Source organism: Myripristis murdjan, chromosome 8 (genome assembly GCF_902150065.1).
Source record: "Myripristis murdjan chromosome 8, fMyrMur1.1, whole genome shotgun sequence".
Classification (NCBI taxonomy): domain Eukaryota; kingdom Metazoa; phylum Chordata; class Actinopteri; order Holocentriformes; family Holocentridae; genus Myripristis; species Myripristis murdjan.
In genome coordinates, this window is record NC_043987.1 from 28,167,249 (window position 1) to 28,184,131 (window position 16,883).

The following is a 16,883-nucleotide window of genomic DNA, read 5'->3' on the forward strand; positions in this document are numbered from 1 at the left end:
AACTCAAAATCTTACCAAGATTATTTGTCTTATTTCAAGTCAAAAATGTCTTATTTCTAGTCAAAATATCTCATTACACTTAAAATAAGACATGATCACCTCAGAAGTAACTTGTTTTTAGACAATTTTCTCTTGTTTCAAGTGAAAATTTGCTTGAAACAAGTGAAAATTTGCTTGTTTCATTGGCAAAATTTGTTTCTTGTTTCTAGCTAATTTTCACTTATTGCAAGTGAATTTTCACTTTTTCCTCTGGAAAATTTTGCCAATGAAACAAGCAAATTTTCACTTGTTTCAACTGAATTTTCACTTGAAACAAGTGAAAATTGTCTAAAAACAATTTACTTCTGAGGTGATCATGTCTTATTTTAAGTGTAATGAGATATTTTGACTAGAAATAAGACATTTTTGACTTGACAAATAATCTTGGTAAGATTTTGCGTTTTTGCAGTGTAAACTCTCATTTCTATCTCATTCTACAGTCACTTTGCAAGTATTTATTTATTTATTTATTTCATTTCATTTCATTGCTCTTACAAAATAAAGGGGCGGTAGAACAGTATACCAAAAAAAAAGAAAAGAAATAAAGCTTCATAAATTCTGCTTAAAATTTGAAATGCATTCACATATTGAATGTTGAAAACTGAAAGGTGCTATGTGTGCCGCTGCAGGTTTCTCAAAAAGGCAAAACCGCTGCTTCCCATCACCCCCCGCTGTGCTTCCTGTTACAAAGAGGATGTTGCTACCAGTCACCCCCCGCCCGCCCGCCCCCACCCCCCACCCCCCACCCAGCATCCTCTCCGTGTTTTCAAGGAGGAACAAAAAGGTTAAGAACTGATAACAGCGAGTTTTTTTGCATCTGCACGTGTCGGCGTGATGATGAAACCGCAACGTGCTGTCAGAGCAGAGTCACGTCACGTAATCCAGCGTGTTCCCCCACCCAGTCTAATCCTTTTTAATTTAACATCTTCTCAGTCAATAGTCTTGTTTGTTCATGGAGTCTTAGGTCGCGACACATAGCACCTTTGTGGCCTGTTGCGGTTACCGTACATATCGCACACCCTGGTTAATTTCAAGTGCAAGTTTCAAGTGTAAAATACAAAAAGAGGAGATGCAGCAAAGCAAAAGCGCCCCCCCCCCCCCCCCCCCCCCCAACAACAACTACAACAACAACAAGAAAAAAAAAAAAAAAAAACGTATAATTCTGTACCACTCTGGTAGAAAACCTGGATGAAAGTGTGGAATGCAGTCGTATGCGGGATCCCTGAGCCGTCGGCCGTGAGACGGTCAGCGGCGCCCGGAGCCTCAGAGCAGCTGACAGCCTCTCTTCTTGGTCTTGACGGGCTGTGGACACAGCACCGCTCGGATGGCCTCGTCAAACACCGTCTTCAGCCCTCGCTGGGTGAGGGCGGAGCACTCCAGGTACTTGACTGCGTCTGAGCGGGTTAGACACACACACACGGGGACAAAACATGTCAAAACGTAGCAAATTCATACGCTGCATCCTGATTTTCCTTTGGGATCAATAAAGTTTCTGTCCCTTTTTCTGTGAGCTGTGAAGGCTACATGAGACAGATGTGTGTAAAGTCACATTTGTGTTTCTTTTTTCTGTCGATTTGTCACCGTGCCGTCGTGCTTCTTGACGGGGAAACAGGGATTTGCACTCGTCTCTGTCAATCACAGTGAACAGATCACTCGCATAGGCTATTTATTTTCTGTTTGTCGTTACAAAATCTCTGGTGGAAAATCCCTCACAGATTTGGCTAAACAAACAGTAGCAACTGCGAGTGTGCGGAGCTGATTGCTTTAGAGGATTAGATGAGCAGCGCAAATGTTTCACGCTCACACATTAAACTAATTGGAAACATAGTGAGGACTGGTCAGCAAAGCACAGCCCAGTTGAAATATTTAATAATCTTTTAACTCTAAATGTTTACATCTAAACCGAGTAATAGTAATCAAGTTTACAGCCCTAACAATTCTGTGGAAATAATGTTGAATTTAGATTTCTAGCATGTCCAGAAACCCCCCCAAATACCTCCTGCTATGCTTTATTACACCTTGCAGTTTGTTAATTTCTCCACCATTATTAATATGTATGCGGTGTGTTGTCCTGAAGTCTTTATAATAATGATGTATCATGATTTGCTTACAGAATAAAAGAAAATTAGCCACAAATACAATATGGCTGTAGATAAATAAAAATAAATTAAAAAAAAAAAAAAAAGATGGAGAGACAAATTATTAAAAAAAAAAAAAAAACATCATCAGGTTTTACACTACTACTACGAGTAATAATAAGGCCAATACAAATGTGCTAAAAGCCAAGCGGCTATTTGAAAGAAGTGCTTTATGAAAACTTTACCCTGATGGAGAGAGACATTTCACTGCTGAAAAACGTTATTGATCACAGCGTGGGGTGCGCAGTACATCCTTTCACAGGAAATTGAATAACACAATGGCGCAGTAACAGCCATAACAGCCGGCCATTCAGCAAAGTGATTTTTTCAGTTTTCATTTCGTCTCGTTTAGAGTCCAACTGAAGGGCCAAGGACACCCTTTCACGTCTTTTTTTTTTTCAGCCAACGCAAGGTTGTGCACTCTCAGTACAATGAAATATGAGTGAGCGTCCATTGTGCGGGACACGTGGTGGTAAACATGATGCTGCCGTGCCCGTTGTGTGTGTTCGTGATGCTCTGAAATGGCGAGGAGGGAGGCGGGGAAGACGGCGTGTAGCTCACCGATCTCCTTGGCCAGCGCCAGGCCCTGAGGGTAGGTGATGGGAGCCAGCTTCTTCTCCTTCAGCTTCTCCACGGTCTCCTTCTCGTCCCTCAGATCCAGCTTGGTGCCCACCAGGATGATGGGGGTGGAGGGGCAGTGGTGTCGCACCTCTGGGTACCACTAGAGGGAGCAAATCAACATCCATTAAAGCACGAGGCCGGCGAAGGGATCAATACGCTTGTCAGCTCAGCGGGTCAAAACATGCATCCAATACTTGAGACTCCATCATCGGTCATTGTTAAGCAAAGTGCAGTTTCATTTGGATTGACGTTATTTTCCAGAGCATTTACAGAAGGTCAAGAACACACTCAAAACACATCCTTTCAGAATAAAAGAAGAAAACACTGATGTATTAGAGGTCATATGGAGCCTATAATGCCAGCATTTCAAGGACCATACAAAGCTTCTATTGATTTTATCTTTTTTTTTTTTTTTTTTTTGCGTGCGCAGTGTCTTTTCCATTGTTGGGCTTTAAAACATTTCTGGGGTTGTAATATTTTAAAGAGGGATCCTCTTGCATTATTAAATCATAACATCATTTTTTCCTTGTCTTGATTTCGCACGGTGAGGCACTTTAGATTTTAAATGTATATTTTGGCTCATGAATGTTCACTGCAGTGGAAAAAAAAAAGCCTGAAAGGGGTTAAAAGGACGTTTCAAACATTGAAGGTGTTTTTTTTGTTTGTTTTTTTTAAAGGTGAAACAGCCTTTTATTTCCAGCTGAACAGAAGCATTGTTTCTCATGATGTGTTCCTGATGATGTGCGTTAGTACAATACCTCTGCAGCACCGCTACTGTAACTCTGAACAAATAAAATTTCATCTGGGATTATACAGCTGCTGTTCCCCAGGTGCTAACAGAGCAGAAGCTGAAATATGGTTGTGAATGAGTCTATAAAAAAAAACAAAAAAAAAAACGGAGCACTAAGGTGTCAAATTTATTTCTAAATTTAATTTATCTCGGTGCCGTGAAGCCTTTAATCTGAGCAGGAGTGTTTGCACAAAACAACGTTCACTTCACAGGTCGAGGCTTGTCGTTTTTAGAGTGTAAATAAAAAGTGAGGAGAGCGTCTGATGCCATCGTGCTGCTTTTGAAAGAGTCTGTTTTGTGTTTGTGGAGCGTTTGAACGCCTCGCAGCTTCATTATCAAACCCTGAGCGCTCAGCGAGCAGGCTGGAGGTTTATGTGTGCACACATCGCTCAGAGGCAGAGCTGCTCTGGAGGCTGAAACAGTCTGACACACACACACACACACACACACACACAAACACACAGAATCCTTGTGCATCGTGTGTTGAGAGGTGCTGGTCATGGCAAGAAAAGCATGAAATGAACAACAAATGGCACATTTTGGGATGCACTATAGATGCCACGCACTAAATTCACTAAATCATCTATAGGACTTTGTGTGATTTATCATCAGCTTTGGCTAGATGTTGAGAATGACTAGCAATTCTGGTAAAACTTCACAGTAAGGGTACATGAAGTAACATGAATTCATGCATGAAAATGTGTTACTTCATGCATTAATATCTCATGAATCATCAGGAATTAACAAAAGTTCAAAGCTTTTCATTCATGACCTCATGCATGAACCACACACCAATTAAAGCATTACGGTAAATAAATCATCATGAATTCTGATTTCTTGAGCATGATCATAGTGTATTCTTTGTTTGTTAAGCCACTACAGCACAGAGCTCATCATGAAATCAGGATGAGTCAAGCATCAGTTATTCACGAGCTCATCATGTCCGTGTCCCTTCAGATAAAGCTGTGAACCCTTCGATCCTCATTATCGATGTGTTATCAGGTATCTGCCACAATCACAAACACGAGTCTTATCTGATGAAACAACAAAATGTGTCCATTTCTAACTTAATTAATTCCTAACACTCTTTACAAGAGACTGCATTCACTGAAGAGGCGTTGCTCTGTTTTATTTAAGTCGTTTCAGACCCGAGGCGACGTTTGACCGCTGTGTGGCCAGAAGACGCGGGACAGGAAAAGATGTGGGAAAACATGTTGCTTCATATTTCAAAACAGGACGCCGTGTCCCTTGTGATAACCAGAAGATCTGAGAGTTCCTTAAAGTCACCAACTGTAATAAAATGAAGTTTTGAGGCGCTGTGTTTTCTGCAGTCGTCCATTCAAGCAGGGCTGAGCGGGTTTTAGTTCCCCTTGTAAGGGTAACTATAGTGTCTGGACCTCAGAGATGAATGGAGTAGACTGGACTTTCCCATTCAAATCAACTGATCAGGATGGTCGGCCATTTTTATGTGTATCACTGCCACTGCAAAGCGCTGTGGCCGCTGCACCGATGGCAAGTCACTGACTGGCTGAGGTTTTGCAACAGCCAAACAAGAAGCTGCTGCCTGACTGAGTTACTGTAAGTCACTGCAGCCTGACGAGCCTGTAGCAACCTGCAGGAAAACAGGCGTCCATCAGGCGGGGGCGGGAGGATTAAAAACTGAGGTCGTGCTCTGATTGGACGGCTCCACTCTGAAAACCAGTCCGACTCCAGAGAAATCAGCTGATAGGAAATTCCTTGCAGTTTCATGATGTTTTCTACACCCACTGATGACTCGTTCTCTGATGGCAAATATGAATACGAACTTGTCTGCACGGCACGCGATTACATGACAGCATCTGAGGCAAATGCTGAAAGAGATTCCCATGCCAAAAAAACACACAAACAAACAAACAAACAAACAAACAAAAACAGTAGGCGGATCTAGAAGGGGAATTACTTGAAAGCGTGGTAAAACTACACTGCAAAAACCCAAAATCTTACTAAGAATATTCGTCTTATTTCAAGTCAAAATGTCTTATTTCTAGTGAAAATATCTCATTACACTTAAAATAAGACATGATCACCTCAGAAATAACTTGTTTTTAGACAATTTTCAAGTTTGTTTCAAGTGAAAATTAGCTTAAAACAAGTGAAAATTGTCTATAAACAAGTTATTTCTGAGGTGATCATGTCTTATTTTAAGTGTAATGAGATATTTTGACTCGAAATAAGACATTTTGACTTGAAATAAGACAAATATTCTTGGTAAGATTTTGCGTTTTTGCAGTGATACATGCTAGAGTTACTTCTTTTGAGAGGCAGTCATCAAAATCTCTTGGAGGGTTTGGTGTTTGCATGAAATAAGAAAGAAACCGCCGATGTTAAAGACAGTTTGTGATGTGTTTGGTCTGGACCGGCTCTACTTCTCCACACTTCAGCCGCAGCAACTGGAGCCTTTCTGACTTCCAGTTGCCATAGAAGCCCTTTAACACAGAAAGCCCTGCAGCCGCCCCGATAAACAGGACTCCTGCGATGTATCCACACATGCACACCACCTCCACACTGTCTGCTTACTCCTTGCTGTAAATAGCTCTTCATTTGGCACCTGAACCCCTGCTTATCACTACGGCATTTGCATTATGGATATTATGTTTCTATGGTAACTGCATAGAAGAAAGCACTGGACCTTGATAAGAATTTGCTAAAAGACAGTTGGGGATTGTGGACCAAAGTTGTGCACGGGGGGAAAGTGTCATGCGGGTAAGGCAGGCGGCTAATCACAAATCAAAATCCTTGGCGCCCTGTGTTTGTGCAGCCGGGGCGACTCCAAACAGCACAAACTGGGATGGATTAACGCTGAGCCTTCCACAATCACTGACTTCAAGAACAATTTTCTCCCTCATCCATCTTGTTTTGTGCCCCTGCGATTCCCGCAGTGGGTCACGCGCTCATGCTTACTTCTTGTGGCTCGCTGCTGTTCAGGCCTGTCGCCACAGCAGCCCCTCACGCCCATTTGGGAAACAATTATATTTAATTAGACTGATGTATGACGCTAAAACAGAAAAAAAGCCACATATTTATCAGTCTAATTTATCAGTCTTTTGACCCTTAGCCCTCTCGTCAGATGCTCCCAGCAGTGGACGCTGCACAGGGCTCAAACATGATATATTTTATTTTCCCCACATCACATTTTGCGGATTTTTGTCGTCTTGCACAGCTATCTTATCACATATTATCATGGCGGATAGGAAATCGTAGGAACAATGCATTTGTCATGATGGGTATAAAAATACATTGTTTTAGGAGAGAGAGCTGGCTCCTGTTAGATTACCTTATATTATGAAAAACACTCCCCATGATTGGCAGTGAAAGCACTGGGCCCGATGTGAGAAGGGTCAACCAGGAACAATCCGATGGAAAATGGATTTTCATGCCTATTCATGCTGCTCGGCTTATTCAACTCATGTCTGTGCTGAAACAGTCTGGCGAGTTTCCTGACACTGTAAAGAGCAGTCATTTGAAAAGTCATATTTTCTTGTCGTGCTGCAGTGACCTGGAAGCGAGCGATTCCCGTCTCCTGCAGTCAGGGACAAAATAGTTTTCAGCCGCTGACATGAGGACCGCAGACATGCCTGAAGACCCGGTCACTCCGATGTGAGCAACATACATGATCATGTTTCCGTGCAACATGAGATACTTCACTGCAAAAACGCAAAATATTACTAAGATTATTTGTCTTATTTCAAGTCAAAAGTGTCTTATTTCTAGTCAAAATATCTCATTACACTTAAAATAAGACACGATCATGATCTCAGAAGTAAATTGTTTTTAGACAATTGAAAATTTGCTTGAAACAAGTGAAAATTTGCTTGTTTCATTGGCAAAATTTGCCAGTGGAAAAAGTGAAAATTCACTTGAAATAAGTGAAAATTAGCTAGAAACAAGAAACAAATTTTGCCAATGAAACAAGCAAATTTTCACTTGTTTCATGCAAATTTTCACTTGAAACAAGAGACAATTGTCTAAAAACAAGTTACTTCTGAGGTGATCATGTCTTATTTTAAGTGTAATGAGATATTTTGACTAGGAATAAGACATTTTTGACTTGAAATAAGACAAATAATCTTGGTAAGATTTTGAGTTTTTGCAGTGTTGCATTTAGTTTAACCCTCATATGACCCCAGGACATTTTTGTCCATTTTCAAAATTCAAAACTCCCTCACAGACAATCACCATCAATCACCACCAGACTTTTGGTGAGGGGGTGTCATTCTGGGAGAAATTTCAAAATCTCAACTTTCAGCACAAAAATCCATTTTTTGACCCTGTAATGCATTTTTAACCCATCCATTACCCTTCATGGACAAAAATGTCCATTTTCTAGAAAGTGACCACCAAAAGGTCACAGGGGGGTGATTTTTGGCAAGAGGGGGTAATTTTGGGTTAAATTTGAAAATCCCAACTTTCAGCATGAAAATCTTTTATTTGACCCTGTAATGCTTTTTTTCACATCCATGACCCTTGTCATCCAATTTTTATTGTTGCTATTTGTACTTATTATCCTCAAAATCTTTGAAGTGACTCATATGGAGTTACACTAAATCATTTTTAACATGGATTTCAAGATTTTAACCCCTTCCAGGCCATTTTGAACACCTCTGGGTGCTGTTTCTATAGAGGGCAAAACCACTAAAAGGGCTGAAAGAGGTGTACCTTAGAAATAAATTGTACTATCTACCATACTGTTATTGTTCAAAATTAACTGTGTTTATTGTTGTAAATCAAATATAATATTTTTCTCATGTTGAACTCTCATTTTGATTTTATTTCACCTCTTTCACCCCTTTTAGTGAAAAATGGTGGTCACTTTCTAGAAAATGGGCATTTTTGTCCACTTGAAGGGTCATGGATGTAACTTTTCTGAAGGGTAACTCAAGGGTTAAGCTGCGGTAACACCCTGCGACATGTTTACTGTGCAGCGCTCAACACGTGAAAGGCTCCAGCTTCGTTTCATGACGCACAATCAGCATTAATAGTCCAGTCATTTTATGAAAAAACCTAGGACAAATTGCAAGAGAAGCAAACTCAACTGATTTTGTATCCTCAGTTTGTCCTGAGTGAGGGGAAAAAAGTCCCAAGAAATCCCATTGGTGGAAAGTTTTGAAAATCACCTATTTATCACCACATATTACCAAAAAACACTGTTTTTAACACACAGGGGAAAGGGGCTCCAAATTTTACTTTCAGATATCACTATAAAAAATCACAAGTTGATTACACACACAAAGACAAGAAAAAACGCCAATTACAAGTTCTTTGAATTATTCTGCTTACACATGCATATCACACATTATTTGATTTGATATGCGCTAACAAGGAATATAAGGAATAAATGCCAGAAGAGACATTTAAACAGTGAATTAAAAGGTTACTATATATATAGTAACCTTAAATTAAAAGGTTACTACATAACAGTGAATTAAAAGGTTACTATATATATATAGTAACCTTTTAATTCACTGTTTAAATGTCTCTTCTGGCATTTATTCCTTATATTCCTTATTAGCGCATATCCAATCAGATAATGTGTGATATGCATGTGTAAACAGAATAATTCAAAGAACTTGTAATTGACTTTTTTTCTTGTCTTTGTGTGTGTAATCAACTTGTGAATTTTTATAGTGATATCTGAAAATAAATTTTGAACCTCTTTCCCCTGTGTGTTAAAAACAGTGTTTTTTGGTAATATGTGGTGATAAATAGGTGATTTTCAAAACTTTCCACCAATAGGATTTCTTGGGACTTTTTTCCCCTCACTCAGGACAAACTGAGGATACAAAATCAGTTGAGTTTGCTTCTCTTGCAATTTGTCCTAGGTTGACCCCAATTTTGGCCTAAAATTACTGGACTATAATGGAACATCTTCATTTATATCTCACCTCATCGGTCTCAAAATGAAGATCGCTCCTTCATGAATTCATCAGGCAGCTGATAAGAGTGTGCTGTGTAGCTATGCAAAGCTTTCCGAAGAAACTATCACCGAGTGCGCTGTTGCTGCCCTTGTAATGAAACAAAATCAGCAAATGCCATTCACACTTAGCGATGCAGTGTGTAGCACCGAATTAAATATGATCATTATCACATAAGCACCACATTAAATTTAACACATTAGCATAATAATTATGACTTCTGCAGCCTCTACATTGTGCTGTGCATTGGGTGCCACTGCATCAGTTTGGGCGGGAAATGTTTTGCACCGCAGAACAGGAAGAGGGCGCTGTTCTTCCAGCTCGAATGAAACTGAAAGTGTTTCAGGTTTCAGGTCAGGTTCCGGCAGCGACACATGGAGTGAAAGGCTTGTAGAAAAAAAAAAAAATCACTGATTGTCGAAGTGAAGATCGTCTTTGGAAAGGTGTTCTTTGGGGATGTGAGATGTTTATTTTGAGCAACATCATCACTGGTAATGAGACAGAGGCGACTCATCTGTGGTCTCATTTTATTTATAGTCACTGTGACAACGTGTCTTAATTAATTTGGCAATAATATCCTGAAGTTTGGAGATGTTACATGTGGCATCTTTAATGAATTTAGTGCAGTTTCACTTCTCCTCTGGTAGAGACACTTGTGGCAGTCAAAACAAAGTACTTGGTGTTACATGTGCATGTGTGTTTGAGTTTTAGCAGGTCGATACCGCAACCAAGAGCATTTACAAAAAAGTCTTTCCTACCAAATGCAACAACTCTGCTGCTGAAATGGTAAACAGCATCCACCCTGGAACCACGGCCATTGTTGTTGTTTGTGCTCTCCATGTTGTGTTTTTTAGTGTTGTACATATTGTGATTTACTGTGAGGTGATGTGTTTTAACCACATCTGTGGACAGTAAGGATTATCTTTTCTTATCTTATCTTAGTGTAAGAAGAGATTTATTTTTGTGAGGACATATTCAGAAGATTGCCTTATTTTGCGTCGTTCATTGTTTTGAGTCCACATAATTTAATTGATTGTGATTGCATTTATAAATATTGTATTCCGCTGTTTGGTTTTCATCTGGAACTATATAGAGTGGTGCACTTTGCGTGCAGGTAGTTTGAGTTGTAATTAGGATCGGCGGAGTGATACGTGGACGGGGAGATGTCACTTTTGTTGTGAGTGTTCGGTTGTCCATTTTTCTCTGCGGACATTAAAGTGGATTGAATTACACCAGAGAAGTGGTCCCCGTGCTCTTGCAACACCCACGGCCCTCCGATGATTTAAGACAATAGGTAAGACACCCAAAAACCCTGTCTTACATTAGTCTTACTTTATCTGATACACAGATGAAGAAGCATGGCAAAGACAGCGATCATATGAGAAAAAAAAAACCAAAAAAACACAGACTGACCTTGGCTCTGACGTTCTCAAATGAGGCCGGGCTCACCAGAGAAAAACAGATGAGGAACACGTCCTGCAGATGGAAACAACAGAGAAATGAAGACAAAGTGATAAACTGGTTTTTAAAAATGGGATTACGGCCATAATAGTCAGACTATAGTCTATACTGATATAGGTTTGAGTGTGTGTGTGTGTGTGTGCGTGTGTGTGTGTTACCGTTTGAGGATAAGACAGTGGCCTGAGCCTGTCATAGTCCTCCTGTCCTGCTGTATCCCATAATCCCAGGTTCACTGGTTTACTGTCAACCATCACATTGGCTGAATAATTATCAAACCTGCAAAAAACATGAACAAAAACACAGATGAAAAAAAAAAAAGTATTGAACATGACCTGTATTTTAAGACTGGCTTATAGTGTGTGTGTGTGTGTGTGTGTGTGTGTTTGATGACTCAGCATGAGCTGACTATGCCCTATTTATAATGGTCACTGTTTCTGGCTGTAACCTGTGGAAATGTTGAGCACTTGCCATTTCTTTGGTCAGATGTAGCATAAAAATCCTAACTTTGCATTTTAAAGGTGCAGCATGAATAAAACACTGCCACATGAGTGTTGTGACAGCGGTATCATTACTTACTCGCAGGCGTTTACATTCACATACACATGTGACACTGGCTCATAAATCAGGCAGAGCTACTGGAATAATTTAAGGCACAGAGGGGGGCTGATTTACAGCACAAAAACGGGAAGAGGATGCCATACTTCCCACGTTATGGGACAAAAATACTTGTGATATGCTTCTCCTCCACTGTTGGAGCTTTGTTTATGGCAAATGTAGTCTGATTTTAGAGAAACATCAGTGCTAACACTACGATTAGAGTGTTGGTTTCGTTGGTTTAATAACACAAATATGAAAAATGCTACTAAAAAATTGGGTCCATTTGTGAGTGAAATTTCTCCTTGCATCTTTTTTTGTTGTTTTTTTTCCCCCTAACATGCTGTGATACCTGCCACATTGTGTTGGCCGTGTTGTGCGGTGTGTGTTGTCAAGCACTGGAACGAGACTCACACTGTGGGGATGTACTCTCCGGGGAAGGCATTGGTCGTGTAGCTGATGAGCAGACAAGTCTTTCCCACAGCTCTGAAAACACACACATACACACACACACACACAGAGACACAGTGTTGAGCAATCAGCTGTGTGCCAACACACACACATACACCCGTCAGTTTCTTGCTGCAAGAGAACGCTGAGTTATACACAGCCAAGGCAATTCACACCAGAGCTGTCAAAGTGTTTGAATTCCCCAAGCGTAATGAAGATGCCCTCTGGTCATTTCAAAGTGCTGCATCAATAGGATGCGGCTCGTAACACTTTCACAGACAACCTGCGCTGTAAATTTCTCTTAAAAGGGCTGGCAGACGATCAGTTCTGTGAATCGCTTCAGTTTACAGAGCTGCACAAAGGATCCACATTATTGTGAGGTAGCAACACTGCGGTGTTATAACATTTCTTTTTGCTTCACGGTTATGAAGCTGGTCTGAGGGGAGTGAACGCGCTCGATGAGAGTCGAATTCCATCGAAGAAGCCAGAGCTGCATGTTCGGACAGGAGGAGAGGAATGTTGGGCCGATCCTGCGCTCCTGAGGAGATTGTGCAAAGTTTGTGCAAAGCTGGAAAGTGGCACCCGAGGCTACACAAGAACGACTCCGGGGATACTTTTTTTTTTTTTTTTTTTTTAAAGGGGCATGATGCAAAATTTCTGAGAGTCAAAGTTGAGGTGAATTACCATTTAGACTCAATGGACAAAAATAAATATATAAATAAATTGAACCATGCAGATTCAACCCATTAATTTACATGCATACGTGACACAAAGTCAGTTTATAAACCTCTTACGACAACATGATGCACCCAGAAGATGTTTAAAACTGTCTTTTAAAAAAACATTTAAAGAATGATATAATGAGTTAGACATGTTTTTTTGTTTGTTTGTTTGTTTGTTTTTTCAGAGCTGATGATGGAAGCAGCTACAGAGTGAACCATCTCACTTCCATCCCGTCTCTGTTGACGGTCGTAAAGTGCTGTAAAGTGTGCATGTGGAGTATGGATTGGGCAGGTGATACAGATCGGAGAGTGACGGTTACAGATTAAAATAAAAAAAGTTATGGAAAGAGGAGGTAATATGTATATAATAATAATAATAATAATAATAATAATAATAATAATAAATAAAACTTTATTTGTATAGCACCTTTCATACAAGAATTGCAGCTCAAAGTGCTTTGCAATAAAAAAAAAAAAAAAAAAAATGCTTACAAAAATGCATACCATATGCATAAATATTGATGACTAGAAGAATATTTGTGGCATGGAAAATTGACTAACATGTTTAAAAAGTTGTGTTATTTCATTGTGACATTTAAAGATTATAGTGATTTTTTTTTTTTTTTTTTTTTTTTTTTTAAAGTTTGATCTAATTATTTAGGTTGTCGTTGTCCTTTTCCACTATTCCTGACACATTTCTAGACAGATGGCCTGGTTGCAGATAGCAGGGCTTATTTCCTTCCTTTGTCAGCGGCAGTTCATTTCAAGCTCGGTAAAGTCTGCAGTAAAGACACGAAAAAATGTAATTACATACGACAGAACGCCTGAGGGAGAAGCAAAGTCGATTTTAGCAAAAGTAAATGAGCCTCATCTCTAAATGACACCGATATTCTCCTGTAATGAAGTCTCAGTGTTAAAGAAGAGCTTTTTTTTTTTGCTCTTTTTTTATACAGTATATCAAGTCAGTGAGAGGGTAAATTAAGACAGTCATTCGGTGTGTGTGTGTGTGTGTCAGGGTATGTACAGTATACATCTTTCCACGCTGACTCACACACACATGCTGCTGACTTTGTTGCTCTGAGTCAAAGCGTAGCGACCCCCTGCCGCTCCTTTACCTCCTACACCCAACCTGCTTCTCAGGCCTCTCTCTCTCTCTCTCTCTCTCTCTCTCTTCCATGTCTGCTGCTCTGACCTAAAATAAATCCTGATTGATCTGACTCTGATCCTGACAGTCGAGAAATAAATATTACAATGAAACCCGGATAAATCTGAACTCAGCGGGACGGCTGACCCGGCGAAGCAGCTGTCAAAACACTACGGGGTTTTTAGCAGCCTGCACTGACAAACACTGTTTCTCTGCTGATCCTGAAACAGCAGCCCTCATATCTCCCTTGCATCCTCCCATAAATCTTTAAACAACACCCCTGGATCTTCATCACCTCCTGCTCTGCGTGAGTTATACTAGTAATAACACTTTATGACAGCGATTTCAATTCATGTTTGCAAAGCCTAGGTGGTGCACACACAAAAAGACGAGCCACCTTTCAGCTCCCATTTAGAGACGGCACCGTGGATTGCGATAAGAAAAATGTGTGCAGTAGATCTTTCTTTGGACTTTTGGATTTCGTGCGTTTGATTCCCAAATTGCAGTGAAATGTAGTGAAATAAAAGTGAGGAGAAAAGTCTGGCTGAGGAGGTGCTGCAGCAGGGTTGGCGATGAGGGTGGTGGTGTGGGTTTCTGTGTGTGTGTGTGTGTGTGTGTGATGGTGGTGGATCCTCACAGCAGACTGACAAGGCACAGATGAGACGACCGAGTTTCTGTCAGTTTGAACCTAATTAGTCATTTTTCTGCTTTATGCAGTGCTCTCGCCGTCTCTGCTGGCGGCCTCCTAGCCAGCCCACACAGGGGGAAGTCTGCTCGAGTTTTATGCTCACTGTCAAACCCTCGCCAGCCGAACACGCAGCAGCGACAGGGAGACGGGTCTATTTTTGAAATCACAACTGGGCCTCTTCATGTGAAAAGCCCATTCCCTTTAATCATCAACCGCATGCGGCCACGGTTGATTTCGGCTGGAGAAAGGGCAACGCGTCGGGTTAAGTAGCGACGGCAAGAAAAAATGTGCCATCATGTGTCATGTCAACAATCAGTTGACATCTGCCTCAGTCAAATTTGTCCGCATTTATCCGACTTCACTTCACCTCCACTCACTCTTCACCTCGAGCTGAAATCTTCGAGTATTCTTTAGTCGTTTCTGTGCAGGTCACCGAACAGATTTCTAAAGCCTCTCCTGCTGAGAACGTACGAGAAGCATCAATATCAAAATAACATCAATAGAAATATCTCAGCAGCAGCGTGCTCATAGCTGAGGAGGTTATAAAAGCGGAGCGAGACATTTGGCCCCAGACCCCTGAGCCGCGTGCAACACAGCAAAGAGGAACTGAGCTCGAGTGTAAAATAAGCGCAAGAGGAACTCATCTGTTGCTGAAATTGAGGAAGAGTGAAGGAGAAGAGGCAGATAAATCACTTAGTTCCCCACACTGGCGTTTGATATACAGCAAGCATGGGTGTTATAGAAAAAAAAAAAAGAAAAGTTATTTTAATCAGTTTCTACATATGATCAACACCGCCGCCTCTTCCAGTCACCTCCCCTCTCTCTTTCTCGACACGCCGCATTTAATCTGATACTGACTGATGTGCATCCATTTTGTCTTCAGTCTGCCCCTGAGATTACAAAACCATTTCCTGCCTAGTTGAAGGCACTTGACGAAGAAGTTGAGAAATTCGTCCCCTGAATTAAACTGATGCAAATGCCTCTGTTTTGACGTTTGCACAGGTAAAAATCATAGGCGGTGTGTTTTATGTCCTTTCTTGTGAGAAGGCGACGGGAACCTGGAAGGCAAACGCACTGAAAACTGCCTCAGAGGAGGGGGGAGAAAAAGTTAGTTTCATACGGTGTCATGTCCAACTTCACCCCACAGACACAGACACACAGGCTACTTTGAGTCACTCTTGTTTAAACAGGGATTACAAGCTCAGACACGATGCATTCAGGTAACAACACAGTATCTTTTTACACGTCTTCTCTGCCTTGAAACATGCGTCCGCCCTCGCCACTTAAGACTTGAAACACAACTTACCCATCTCCCACCACCACACATTTGATGGCTTGCATTGTCCAAAGTTGCTTGAAACTTTTTTTTTTTTTTAAATTTACTATTTATTTATTAAACTTATCAGCTAAGCACTAATGATAATGATTATGATGGCAGATCTGTTGAAATGAATTAGCCTGGCAGTGAGCTTCTTCTTTATTCCCTCGGCCGTCTGTTGTTGAACCTCTGCCTCTTGCTGGTGCTGCTGCTTACGACAAATTTCATTTTTGACAGGCAGCAGGAAGTAGCTTTTGCTGCTTTCAGGTGCCTCGGGAAATACTGCAATCTTTCAGGCGCTCTAAAAACGCTAAGGACAACTAGGAAACAGTAAAGTAATGTGATGCAATGATGAGAAATTGTGATTTGTGAGCAGTTGATGGTATAAATGATGCATTATACAGCAAGTAAACAAACAAACAAACAGCTCAGGATTCATATAAGTGATGAATTACAACACTCATTTGATTCGCTTTGCTACTTGTCACTGTTTATTATCTTTGAAATGTGTTTTCTCCTTTCTAACGCTGTGAATTAGATAATGCAGACAACATGCGTCCTCTTCATTTAGCAGTGTAACCTCACAGATAGAGACACCGTCTTGTCACTGAAAGGTCACAGGTCACGTATCCTGTTAAAGTGTCTTTGAGCAAGGCAGTGAATCTTCTGCCTGTTTGCTCTTTGTAAGTGAATCTTGGATAAAATGGACTAAAATGCTGCACAAAGTAGCTCTGTGATGCATGATTCCTAAAACAGAGTGACTGCCAGGGATAAAAAAAAATAAAAAATAAAAAATAATTGTGTCCACTCTGGTATTATTTGTAAAAACAGTTGAATATTATGCCACATATGTTGTGTATGTTCTTATGTCACATGTAAGCTGTAAATCACGTTAGGATTACAGCACAACTTGGGCGCGACTGCAGGAGCTTACAAGGAGCACCTGAAGGCAGCATTTGGCCTGTGC

The 16,883-nt window shown here is 40.7% G+C and overlaps 1 protein-coding gene across 1 annotated transcript; it reads right to left on the reverse strand.

The window, feature by feature from the left end:
• Positions 1 to 455: 455 nt before the first annotated feature.
• Positions 456 to 16,117, reverse strand: rac2 (Rac family small GTPase 2). Its single transcript, XM_030058275.1, has 6 exons — positions 15,905 to 16,117; positions 12,009 to 12,080; positions 11,159 to 11,276; positions 10,953 to 11,015; positions 2,739 to 2,898; positions 456 to 1,433 (listed from the first exon to the last, which is right to left on the reverse strand). Exons 1-6 carry the CDS (start codon positions 15,937 to 15,939, stop codon positions 1,303 to 1,305), a joined length of 579 nt encoding a protein of 192 aa, XP_029914135.1. The 5' UTR covers positions 15,940 to 16,117; the 3' UTR covers positions 456 to 1,302.
• Between the last annotated feature and the right edge of the window lie 766 nt (positions 16,118 to 16,883).

Bases quoted from the DNA above. Each gene is read 5' to 3' on its own strand.
- rac2 (XM_030058275.1), bottom strand. From the start codon at position 15,939: ATGCAAGCCATCAAATGTGTGGTGGTGGGAGATGG. The intron at 2,899-10,952 runs GTCAGTCTGTGT...TGCTCCCTCTAG, and splicing joins TTGAGAACGTCAGAGCCAAG to TGGTACCCAGAGGTGCGACA. The intron at 1,434-2,738 runs GTGAGCTACACG...TAACCCGCTCAG, and splicing joins GGCGCTGGCCAAGGAGATCG to ACGCAGTCAAGTACCTGGAG.